At 43.3% G+C, this 12,379-nt stretch overlaps 1 protein-coding gene across 16 annotated transcripts in view; it reads left to right on the top strand.

Annotated features, from left to right (window-relative positions):
* BAZ2B (bromodomain adjacent to zinc finger domain 2B) overlaps positions 1-12,379 on the top strand; it is a 183,649-nt gene that overhangs the window by 110,069 nt on the left and 61,201 nt on the right. For 15 of the 16 annotated variants that reach the window (XM_081928242.1, XM_081928237.1, XM_081928243.1 and 12 more), the window contains 4 exons: positions 4,248-4,409; positions 7,796-7,989; positions 9,923-10,141; positions 11,724-12,119. In XM_081928242.1, coding sequence (XP_081784368.1) covers positions 4,248-4,409; positions 7,796-7,989; positions 9,923-10,141; positions 11,724-12,119 — 971 coding nt within the window. Of the gene's footprint in view, positions 1-4,247; positions 4,410-7,795; positions 7,990-9,922; positions 10,142-10,975; positions 11,138-11,723; positions 12,120-12,379 lie in introns of those variants that run through there. The other variant, XM_081928233.1, reaches the window with a different exon arrangement.

Genomic DNA, 12,379 nt, shown 5'->3' with positions numbered 1-12,379 from the left:
TGTTTGTTTTTATCTTACGGATTATTATTAGAGCCTGAGAATCCAATTTTTAAAAATACAGGCAAGTCTCTAGCTCTCATGATTTCAGGAATAGGCTTGAAAATGTGGTGGCAGAAAGACCAGGGAAAAAGGGGGGGGGGAGAGAACAATAAAAAGGTGGTTATCATTGTACTTCAGAGGCCTCAGGGTGCAATATTTTTTTCAAGGACCGAATCATAATTATTAAGTGATTGTTTTAGCATCACAATTTTGGGGTTTTAAAAAAAGAAAAATAAACAACATTTTTGGTAGAATAGGTGCACGCTGGCAGAAACTGAAGCTTGATTTCTGTCATGCTTATGAAAACAATATGAAAACTACAGTAAAATATGCAAATTAGGTATGGCTTTCCTTTTATGATAGTTGGCTCTCAGAGATTATGCCAAAGATGGGTACAACAAATAGAACTGCAATCCTTTGCACACTTGGCAGTCATCCTTACTTGGGAGTAAACTCCATTGAACTCAGTGTCTTCAGGTAAACATGAATAAAGATGGTACCACTTACATTTATGATGGAAAATTTAGGATGAGCATACTGTGGTAAAATAATGTATTCCTCATTTGTTAGAAATCTTTCCCCACAGTTAAGATAGCATATACAGTGGTACCTCGGGTTCCATATGCTCCAGGTTACATACACTTCAGGTTACAGACTCTGCTAACCCAGAAATAGTACCTCGGGTTAAGAACTTTGCTTCAGGATGAGACAGAAATCGTGCGGTGGCAGAGCAGCAGCAGCAGGAGGCCCCATTAGCTAAAGTGGTGCTTCAGGTTAAGAACAGTTTCAGGTTAAGAACGGATCTCCAGAACGAATTAAGTACTTAACCCGAGGTACCACAGTAGTTTTGTTATTTATTTGGACATAAGTGTAGTTGTGCCTTGGTTGTGGCTTGAATATGCCATGAATGATGAAAACATATTTTTACAATTCTTTTTAGCACCACAGATGTTTCTGTGACAGTGCCTAAGCTCATTGATTCCTCCCCCCACCCCTGGTTATGTCAAGTGTCCCAATTTTGTCTATAAAAGGTTTTGCTCTTGGATTGTGTCATATTTGCTCTTCCTGTTTCAGAGAGTTAATCAGCAGTCCTGTCTTGCTCTAAGAGATGAGAAATCCTTTTCCAAATAACTGATTATACTTCAGTAGCATTTGTATTTTAGGGTGCTCTAAGGAATTGGACCTTTCGTAATTCGCTATAGAGCAACAGACCTTACCCCTAAGACTTTTTGAATGTTTTAGCTAGCCACAGGCCACCCTGTCTATATAGATTTTCTTTTCATTCATAAGGTACGGTTCTATTGAGCATGAAAACAGTTTGAAGGTAGATAATATTGCGATATTTTATATTTGACCAGTAAGGCTGAAATCCTGTACCCACTTTACTAAGAAGTGAGTCCTTTCTAACTTGATAGGACTTCCTTCTGATTAGACAAGTAGGATTGCACACTGTAATGGATATAGATGAAGATTGATTTTGGTTGCCTGCATTCAGGTTGGCACAATGTCACCTCAGACACATCCCAGACATGGTGGCACATCTGTTATCACCATGAATAGCGATTTCATGACTGCTGGCATGCCATAGCTCCTTATGGACCTATGATGCTCACATACAGTTCCCACATGAGCACTAGGAATGCCATTGCTGTTATTCTGGTACCAACAAAACTCCAAATACAGTGGAGATACAGTTATAGATACCATACATTTCAATGCACATGGGAGCCGCAGTTTGTTAAGGGTGCTGAGAATTGTAGCTCTATGAGGGCTAAACTACAGTTTTAAATGCATAGTGTGGGTATGACTATAACCTTAAAGGTGTCTCTATGATGAAAGTGAGCAGGGGTGGTGGTGGTGGGAAAATCCTTACACAAGTAGGAAGTTCTGCCTACACAAGGAGTTGTTGCACACTGGTCTCTTGCCTGCTCTCCTAGATAGTTCCTGTTTTTCACATACCCATTTTTACTTTGCTCATTTTCCTAAACATTGCTACTGGTTACTTTCATGCCACTTCGTTATTTCCTCTTTTGTTGTGTTTGTGTCATTGCTCTCTTCCAAGTCAAAATAGTAATTCATGTTGCAATTTTCTGCGTAATATATGTCCTAGGCTGATGTCTAACATTGTTCAAGCAGACATCTGCTCACTCAAGACTTCCCCTTACCCGTCTTCCCCCTAGAAGTCCCTTGTGCTCCCCACATCTCTGGACACTCACCCAACCCCATAAAGCAGATTTGGGATGTTGCAGGGAGGGAGAGTTCCTGCTGTTATAGATTGAAACCAGCGAATGCCACTCCTGCTTCTAGAGGACCATCCAGAGAACAAACCAACACCAGAGAACCACTCTCTATTTGAAAGAGTTCTATATTAGAAGAGTGGTCCAATGTACAGATCAAGAACCCTAAAAAGGGTGAGCAGGGACTTTGAAGTTGCTCATCAGTAAGTCCTGCCCAACAGGACACTCACTCACAGGTCACATGATCACAGTCTCCCCACAATGGTGTGCTGCATTGCTGTTCTATTTAAATTTGAGTAATTCTATACATATAAATTAGTACATGCAGATTTCATGCAAATTGGGGTTGTTTTTTTAACCCTCCTCTTTGGCAGTTCGTAAGTGGCCAGCCACCATAACCTAATAGTCCTGACATTATATTACCTACCATCAACTTTCCCTACTTTTTTCTTACCTTCCTTTCAGGCTGAGTGATATGTAGTCTGAAACCTGCTATCAAAAACATTGATATAAATTAGGTGCAAATTAATTCCATTAACTTGCCTAGAATTGCTGGATTCCAGCTTCGCTTCCGTATAATGATGGCAGACTGCTTGTTGTTGGCACAATTTCTGTCTTCATTCACTGAGAAACTTGATGTATGAACCGTAGAAAGCCCTCCTGCAGAGCACCGGGAGCAAGGGAGATTTTAGAGCAAACTTGATTACATAAAGATTTTGAATGGCATCACCTCTAAGCTTGCCTGCTTTCCTTTTAAAGTTTATCTTTTATATATAAAAAAAGCATAATTGCACATAGGAATCTTTGCAAGACCAATTTCCAAGATGAGAACATCTTGTCATCTGCTCCTCAAACTTGCCTGTGTAGATTGTTCCCTACTGCGTGTTTTCTAGTTTTCTGCCCATTTTATATTTTTAATCATGGTAGGTAATAGAGATACTGTTATTTCCCTTAGAAGCCTGTTCCAAAATCAGTGCTCGATTTGGGCTAATGAGCAGTAGTGGAAAGAGCTTTAAAAAGATAAATAACTTAGATTGTATATTTTAAAATCTTTTCATCTTTTTTAACTGGCTTAGGCTGCAATCATTTACACACTGCCCTGGGAGTAAGTCCCATTGAACTCAATTGGGTTTACTTCTGAGTAGACATGTATCAAATTGTGTTGCATAGCAAAAGCTGCTAACATCACTCTAGAAATATCATTGTTTGCAAGTCCCAGGCAGCCCTAAAGGGAAAGCTCTGTTAATCAGGTTTTTTTTTTTCATTTACCAGGAAAAGGATTGCCTTTTATTTTATTTTTTTGCACATCACAGATATTTTGAAACTTGTGTCAGTTTGACTTGACTTCCATGTTATAGGGATCACATCCCTGTATATTTTATAATGTCCTCCTCCTTCTAAATCACGAAACAATAACTAGCGTTCTATTCTGCTGACACTTTTGTAAAAAACAAACAAACACGTTGATTCCATGTGAACATTTAAAAAGATACTAGTGTGCATTACTGATGACTTGGGGGTTGCTGTCAAAAAAACGCATCCCTATGTCATGTTTAAAATGTGGCTCTGGTTCTGGTTTTACAGGCAAGGTCCAAGACTTTGCTAACCAGAAACCAGAACAAGTGGATAAAAGGTGGTATACAAATTTATTTAACAACAACAACAGTTTCTGCATAAGCTTTGTACCAGCAGATCAGGATGAATGCTTAAAAAACAGATTGTCTGGAGAAGCCCACAAGCTGTATTATCAGTTGCTTATTGCATTTAATTCAAAGTTGATAGATGTGCCTTGACTCTGTTTATTAAAAAAAAGTAACAATACAGAAAATGATAACACCTGAGCATTTTAAAGGCAGGACTTCCGGTTACTATTAATGTCCAGCAGCAGATCTGCTCAGGAACTGTGTGTGGAACTGTCCAGAGGGAAATCCTCAAATAACTCTCTTCGTTTTCTTTGCTCTGGTTGTACAGAATGGTGGCGAAATGCAGACATGCACTCGCGTACTGGCACAACTTTCTTCCCATCCCTTATTGGAATATCTCCTTTGTTTGCTCCTCCTGCTCAAAATCATGATTCCACTTCATTCCATTCAAGGACTTCCGGAAAAAGTACCCGAGGCAGTTTGGAGAAAGGTAAGCCGTGAAACATAAAATGTACCGTATTTTTTGCTCTATAGGACACACCGGACCATAGGACGCACCTTGTTTTAGCGGGGAAGAAGAAGAAAAAAAATCTCCCCCTCTCTGCTCAGTGCCCCTTCAGCGACGTGGCAGGAGAAACGGAGCCCCTTCCATTTCTCCTCCCACTTGGCTGAAGGGGCGCTGCACAGCTCTCCCTCTCTGCTGAAGGAGGCTTGCTCTCACAGCTTCAGCAAAAGAAACCCGAAGCCTGCGGAGCGCAGCGGGAACTCACGCTGCGCTCCGAAGGCTTCAGGCGGCTATCACTGAAGCTTGGAGAGCGAGAGGGGTCGGTGCGCACCGACCCCTCTCATTCTCCAGGTTTCAGTGAAAGCAATGCGAAGCCTCCAGAGCGCGGAGGGACCGCTCCCTCTGTGCTTCGGAGGCTTCGCGTTGCTATCGCTGAAGCCAAGGAGCCTGCATTCGCTCCATAGGACGCACACACATTTCCCCTTAATTTTTGGAGGGGAAAAAGTGTGTCCTATAGAGCGAAAAATACGGTAAGGTAACCTCAGAAACAACAATGTAAAGAAGATGTTCCACAGCTGATCCTCTCTCCCTGTGAAGCTTATATTCCTGATACACCCGCATCATATGTGCATGTTGCAGGCAAGGCTGCTCCTCTTCCGGGTGGGGCTGTGTTGCAGGCAGGCCCGGTTGGCCGGGGGTGCGCGTGGCTTACCCCTTTTAAGCAGCTGCATGGCTGGGGGGATCTCCCTTCTTCTTCCAGCTTCAGTTAATGAAATATTGCAGTGTAGATCTTCATCAGGAGCCACCAGGTCCTCCTGCTCTGTTATTCTTCTTAACCTTTTTTATATCTCTGCAGCCTGCGTGTTACTTGCAATTAGCAAGCACAGAGGAGAAGTAAAAGGTTTTTCTTTTTCTTTTTGTAGGATGGGGCTAGCCTTCTCTCTCTCTAGAAACCAAAGCCTTTTATCTCAGTTCAGGCATTATACTAGATAAGCATTAAGCCTATTTGTTTATAATTCTAAGTGCTGGGTTTTAAAATGCCCATGAATGTTAGCCTTCAGAATATGCTATTTGTTTTAATAAAGCGCACCTGTTTGAAATGTATGGTATAGATGTATTTCAGTTCAGTGTCACTGTGCATCATCTCCTATGTTTTTGTTTTTTTAAAAGCAAGTAAATGTTTATTATTTCCACTGTGGATAAACTGTCCATATTAGTTCAACTGCACCGTCATTGTGCATCCTCTCGCTTTGTGTTTTAAAAACAGTGATTTATTTTTTTTAATACAGATGGAAATAGGTCAGTGCTATTTTTGTAGGAAAAGAGGTGCTGGAACTCACCATGAACGCCTCCCTTGTTCTCTTATAATTACAATGATGTCCACCTGAGGAGCCAAAACTCAGTTCTTTCTGGGGGGGAAAAGCCCTGAATAGGACTATTGGTTCATGAAGCAGACAGTTCCCATGAAACAGTTGGATTTTCCCAGTATCACTGGATAAACCGTGCATATTAACTCAGTATATGTGTAAAGTCCTGGATTTAATCCACATCCTCATGTGAAAATGTCTCATGTATCCAAACTCTGCTCAAGACCTTCAGAAACTGCTGTTAGTAAAAAAAAGATACTGTATTTTTCCATATATAAGACTAGGTTTCCCTCCCATCTCCCCTCATTTTTTAAAATCTGAGTCCCCCAAAATAGGGGGCGTCTTATACATGGCGGCATCTTGTAGATTTTTGGTGTTTCTTACCTTCTGCTATTCAGATATTTAGCTTTCTATTCCAGTGTTTCCCAACCGGTGTTCCGCGGCACACTAGTGTGCCGCGAGATGTTGCCTGGTGTGCCGTGGGAGGGAGGCGGGCGAGTCGGGCGGCGGGAGCGCAAGGCTTGCGAGCGGCAGCCGGCAGCACGGAGCACGGGGCGCCCTTCGGAGGCCGCCCCGTGCTCCGCGCTGGTGTTGGCCAGCCTTGCGCACCCGGGGGATCTCCCCCCAGGAGCGCAAGGCTTGCGGGCAGCAGCTGGCAGCGCGGAGCACGGGGCACCCTTCGGAGGACGCCCCGTGCTCCGCGCTGGTGTCGGCAAGCCTTGCGCACCCGGGGGATCTCCCCCCGAGAGCGCAAGGCTTGCGGGCGGAAGCAGGCAGCACGGAGCACGGGGCGCCCTTTGGAGGACGCCCCGTGCTCCGCGCTGGTGTTGGCCAGCCTTGCGCACCCGGGGGATCTCCCCCCGAGAGCGCAAGGCTTGTGGGCGGCAGCTGGCAGCGCGGAGCACGGGGCGCCCTTCGGAGGACGCCCCGTGCTCCGCGCTGGTGTCGGCAAGCCTTGCGCACCCGGGGTATCTCCCCCCAGGAGCGCAAGGCTTGCGGGCGGCAGCTGGCAGCACGGAGCACGGAGCGCCCTTCGGAGGACGCCCCGTGCTCCGCGCTGGTGTTGGCCAGCCTTGCGCACCCGGGGGATCTCCCCCCAGGAGCGCAAGGCTTGCGGGCGGCAGCTGGCAGCGCGGAGCACGGGGCGCCCTTCGGAGGACGCCCCGTGCTCCGCGCTCGTGTTGGCAAGCCTTGCGCACCCGGGGGCGTGTGGGGCGCCCTGAAACAGAGGGTTCCCCATGCTGCGCACTGTAGCCTCCCGCCGACGCGCGGGGCGCCCTGAAGCAGAGCGCCCCTCGCGCCAGGCAGACATGGGCCAGCCCCACAAGCTCGGGGGACAGCGGGGAGGCGCAGCACCGCCATCCCACTGTTCCCCGACCTGGTTTTGGGGGGGGAAATAAAGGAAATTTTTTTCTCTTTATTTCCCCCCCCCAAAAAAGTAGGTGCGTCCTATTTTATAATAAAGTAATTATAAAATACTTTCTTTGTGTTTATTTGATGCCTATTAAAGAGAGTTACTTTATATATAGTCAATATAGGCACACAGTTAATTTTTTAAACATTTTCTAATGGTGGTGTGCCTCGAGATTTTTTTCATGAAACAAGTGTGCCTTTGCCCAAAAAAGGTTGGGAAACACTGTTCTATTCAGTGGTTACAGGAAGGGTCCTTTTGAGAGATGGCATATGTTTCTTTAATTACCTTTCTGTTTCCCCCCTATTTACAGCTTTGTCCTTTAGATTAAGGAAGTTTGCTGTAGAAAATGTGCCTAACAACTCCTGTTAAAATTCCTGCTATTGCTGTTGATGTTACTTGATTGTTTCCATTTAACTAGTTTTGATGTTTTAAAACATGTCCAGAATATTTTACTTAATAGTGTTCAAACATGTATGCTGAACCCTCTTTTAAATGCTCACCATTACAGTTAGTGCACGAACCTGTTCAACTCTTAACTTCGATATTATGTTTGCTGAAGTTCAATTTTCTTTTAAAATTTCTTTTTCAAGGTGTTAATGGTTCAGTAAATGGCAACAGTACCATTTCAGTATCGGGCAGCAACACGTCTGTATTATCTACCACCACTGCAAGTTCTACTGGACAAGCAAAGGTTATAACCGTAGTGGGGGGAAGTCGCAAATGTAACCAAGAACAAAATAAAAACCAGATTCTGGATGCCAGAGCTGACAAGATTAAAGATAAGGTAATCACAGTGATGAATCTTAATTTAAGTCTTACAGTGGGACCTCGGGTTACAAACACCTTGGGTTACAAACACTTCGGGTTACAGACTCCACTAACCCAGAAGTAGTACCTCGGATTAAAAACCTTACCTCAGGATGAGAACAGAAATTGTGCGGCAGCAGGAGGCCCCATTAGCTAAAGTGGTACCTCAGGTTAAGAACGGTTTCAGGTTAAGGATGGACCTCTGGAACGAATTAAGTACATAACCAGAGGTACCACTGTATTCACTTTAGTCTAGCAAGGAGAAAAGCAGGTCCCTTTCTGAACTGGAAACTGGGTACACAGTCAGTGTTAAAGGAGATAGGTATGCACACAGCCCTGTGAGGCTTGAGGGATGTGTCTGCTGATAGGAATGTGCATATTTTGGGGGTCGCTAGTTGCATGCAACACTTTTAATGTATAGCATTAGAAGAACTGGATCAGGCTTGAAGAGAGCGTATCAATAAAGATCCAACACATTAGACGTTTCAGGTGATTGCACATAGTTCCAGGTTGCATGGAAGCCTTTTTGTGTACAAATGTATGTGCAAAGGCCCCCTACTTTCAGGAGGGGGTAATAAGTGCATACGGCATGAAGTTGAGGCTCTTGTGCATTGGATAAGGAAAACACCTGAATAGGACTATTGGCACACAGGACTGATACTGTAATACATGTATTCTCCCAGGATGATGGCCAATCACATGGGCTATGGCTCACCTGTCATCTGAAGGCAGGAAATGCACTCAAAGTTGAATGAAGTAGGTGTGGCTTGGTCCTCCTCAACCCCACTTGGGAGTAAAATGCCCAAATAGTGGTGTTGGCACATAGGACCAGGAAAGTCACTGTTGGGTGCTGATTAGGTAGTAATGATGTGACAAAGGCTGCAATCCTATGCACACTTTTTGGAGAGTAGTTTACATTGAACTTTAGTTGGGTCTTAGTCTCCCAACTAAACAAGAACAGGCTATACATTTGGTCTGGTTCACAGTGTTTCTCAGCCTGTGGGTCTCCAGATGTTGTTGTACTACAACTCCCATCATTCGTAGCCAGCATGACCAGGTTGTTGTAGTCCAACAACATCTGGAGACCCACAGGTTGAGAACCACTGTGCTAGACTGAATGTTAAATACAGGTGTCCAATAATTTAATCAGCTGATAGGTACTAAACTTCTGCATGGTCCAAAACAATGGTGTGTCTGCATCCAATATTTGTACTGTATAGGGCTTCTGATCTAGCAGCAGAACCTGTGCGTGGAAGCCTCCTCCATATGCCCAGTTCTCTGTGCAGTAGCACACATCAGAACAACAATGCCTAGTAATAGTGTTAGTTCATATTTGACAGGGCAGCTATGTAGACATCGAAATAGTTACAGTTGTGCACCCCTATGCTTAACAGGAGAATGGTCTTCCAATTTGATAAGCTACCATTTGGAAGAACTAGTTGATTGAGACAAATCCTTTGAAAATCATCCTGCCCAGTAGATCAGCATGAACGTCCGTTATATAATACTTCAGAGTTGCTAGTTTTGTTTTGCATCTCACGATTCCTTCAGAATAGGCCACAATTATCTCCATTTTACAGATGGAGAACTAAGGTAGAAGGGTAATGAATTTCCCATGTACTTCATGATGAAATCGTGGTAGAGACAGGACCTGAACAGAGTTCATATGGTTCAAGCCCAACACTCTGCCCTTGGGCACATGTTAACTAGAGTAAAGTGAAGTGCACCTTAAAGGGCTTTTAATTATGTTCATAGTGCATTTTAGAACTGGACACTAATATGCTTCCCTCCTTTGCTTTTTTAAAGAAAAGTAATAAACGATGAAATTTATTACAATGCCATCGGTAAAAGCTGGTGATTCATATGATTAAAACATTATTTGATGCACAGTCTTTTATCTTTCCTCTTAGAAGTCTAGAAAGAAAGCAGTAGATAGTTCCAGCAACAGTGAAAGTGATTCTGGCTCCTCTTCAGACACCTCCAGCGAAGGCATTAGTAGCAGTGACTCAGATGATTTGGATGAAGATGAAGAGGAGGAAGAGGAGGAAGAGGAAGATCAAAGTGCTGAAGAAAGCGAAGAGGATGACTCTGATTCAGAGAGTGAAGCACAGCAGAAAAATAAGAACAAGGTGTGGTAAAGTTAAGAACTGCCTTGTGTTACTGAATAGGCCTTTTTTTTTTTTTTACAGGCCAGTCTCTATATGGTTGACTGAGGAACTGGTTGGCGCAGAACCTATTTTGGCAGCAGTTAAAGTTGCTGCTGTTTTGTCATGCAGGCATGGCAAAAACCGTCAGATTTTCTCAGAATTTTTGAAACATAATATGTATTAATTGAACTGGTTCACTGGCTGGAAGCTTTAAAAGAAAAGGGTGAGGAAGCTACTAACTAAAGGGACAGTAGCCCTGAAAAGCTTCCATTGTGCTTTGCCAAGCCAGTCAGAATATGCTGGCACTTCAGTTGTATTGTAAGAGAAAAACACCACAAAGCAAGTCTAAAAAGAGAAACACAGAAAACACTGGACTACCAGGCATTGGCAATGGCATCCTCTCTGTGCTTTAAACTAAATGGACATATGTGTAAAAGCTAAATATGGTATTTCTTACAGATAAACAGCTGGTTTAGAGGCAACCACAATTATTTTTCCTCTTAAAAAGAAGCCTGTTTTGTTTTAAATAGTTCCTCAGCTGAAACAAGCCATCCTAACTGTGGCTGTTAATGGTTTACTAAAGGAGTAAAAAAGGTGTAAGATAGAACTAAGGCACCAGAGATTAGCTGCCCTGTAATCTATGAAGCAGCTAACCCCAGTGCCGTTTTATTTTATTGTAAACTGGTAAAATATAAAGTAGACATCAGGCAAATGAATTAATCTGTGTTGCAAAGGTTGAGATGTCTTCTTGAGTGTTGCCATGGCTACTGGATTCTGTTTACAGCTGCTCTTTTCCTCACATAGCAGTTAACGCCGTCCAGTAACCAGTAACCAGAATGCAAACCCCAGGGTTCCGTTAGGTTGATAGTATAGCATACATTCAAAAGTAACTGAATTTTCAAAGCTCTCTTTCCCAGCCAAACCTTAGCTTCACTTAGTGAAAGGACCTTACAGGAAATAAGCTGAAGAAAATATACTGTAAGGTTATTTTAAGTTTATCACACCGTAAAGAAGTTGTACATCTTGGGTGTGGGTGTGTGCGCGCGCGCATGCTTTGTGGATGTTTGTTTGTTCTAAGTATGCCAGTGGCAGTCTACATGTTTGTATTGTATACTTGGGGGATTAATTTAGCAAGCCTTATGGACTAGATCTTCAGTGTTATGTGTGTGTGTGTGTGTGTGTGTGTGTGTGTGCGCACGCACGCACACACATAAATATTTATTTTCTGTTTCACTATGTTTCCAGTACCTCACTTTTCTACATATTGTTTCCAGTGTGGTGTAGTGGTTAAGAGCAGTGGACTCTTAATCTGGTGAACCGGGTTTGTGTCTCCGCTCCTCCACATGCAGCTGCTGGGTGACCTTGGGCTAGTCACACTTCTCTGAAGTCTCTCAGCCCCACTCACCATACAGAGTGTTTGTTGTGGGGGAGGAAGGGAAAGGAGAATGTTAGCCGCTTTGAGACTCCTTCGGGTAGTGATAAAGCGGGATATCAAATCCAAACTCCTCTTCTTCTTCCAATGCAGCTAAGGAGAAATCAAGATACACGTTTTCTGTATTTGCAGGTGCTAATGCATAGCGGACCAGACATGAAAGCCGATGGACAAAAATCCCAGGAAAAGCCCCAGGAAAAGAGAACACACCAGCCAATACCTCTTGTGTCTGATAGCCAGACTCACCCGTCATTCCAGTCCCAGCAGAAGCAGCCTCAGGTTTTGTCACAGCAGCTTCCCTTTATTTTCCAAAGCTCTCAGGCAAAGGAGGAATCTGTGAACAAACACACAAGCGTAATACAGTCTACGGGATTGGTGCCCAATGTGAACCCTTTGTCTTTGGTAAATCAAGCCAAAAAGGAAACTTTCTTAAAACTTATAGTTCCTTCTCCTGATCTACTCAAGGCAGGGAATAAAAATACCTCTGAAGAACCTAGCCCATTGACCATTGATGTAAGATCAAACCGGGTGAGAATATATAAGTTTTCTTTGTACGCTTTCTGTACTCTGTGGAAGGGTTCATATTCCATTAATATCATGATTGTTGTTGTGTTGTTTTTTATTTTTTTAAAAATATATTGGAATCCATAAAAATCTAAGGTGATCTTTTAGTTGCACATAGTGGAAGGTTTAAACACTATTGCTTTTTAAAACCATACATTATAAAGAGTTTAAGGTTTCCAGTGCTATCCTTTACTCAGCAGTAAAACGCCATTGAATACAATACT

Source organism: Podarcis melisellensis (assembly GCF_964234715.1).
Source record: "Podarcis melisellensis genome assembly, chromosome: 1".
In the NCBI taxonomy this organism is placed as follows: Eukaryota; Metazoa; Chordata; class Lepidosauria; order Squamata; family Lacertidae; genus Podarcis; species Podarcis melisellensis.
The sequence above is the reverse complement of the archived record's forward strand: the minus strand, read 5'-3'. Positions and strand labels throughout refer to the sequence as shown.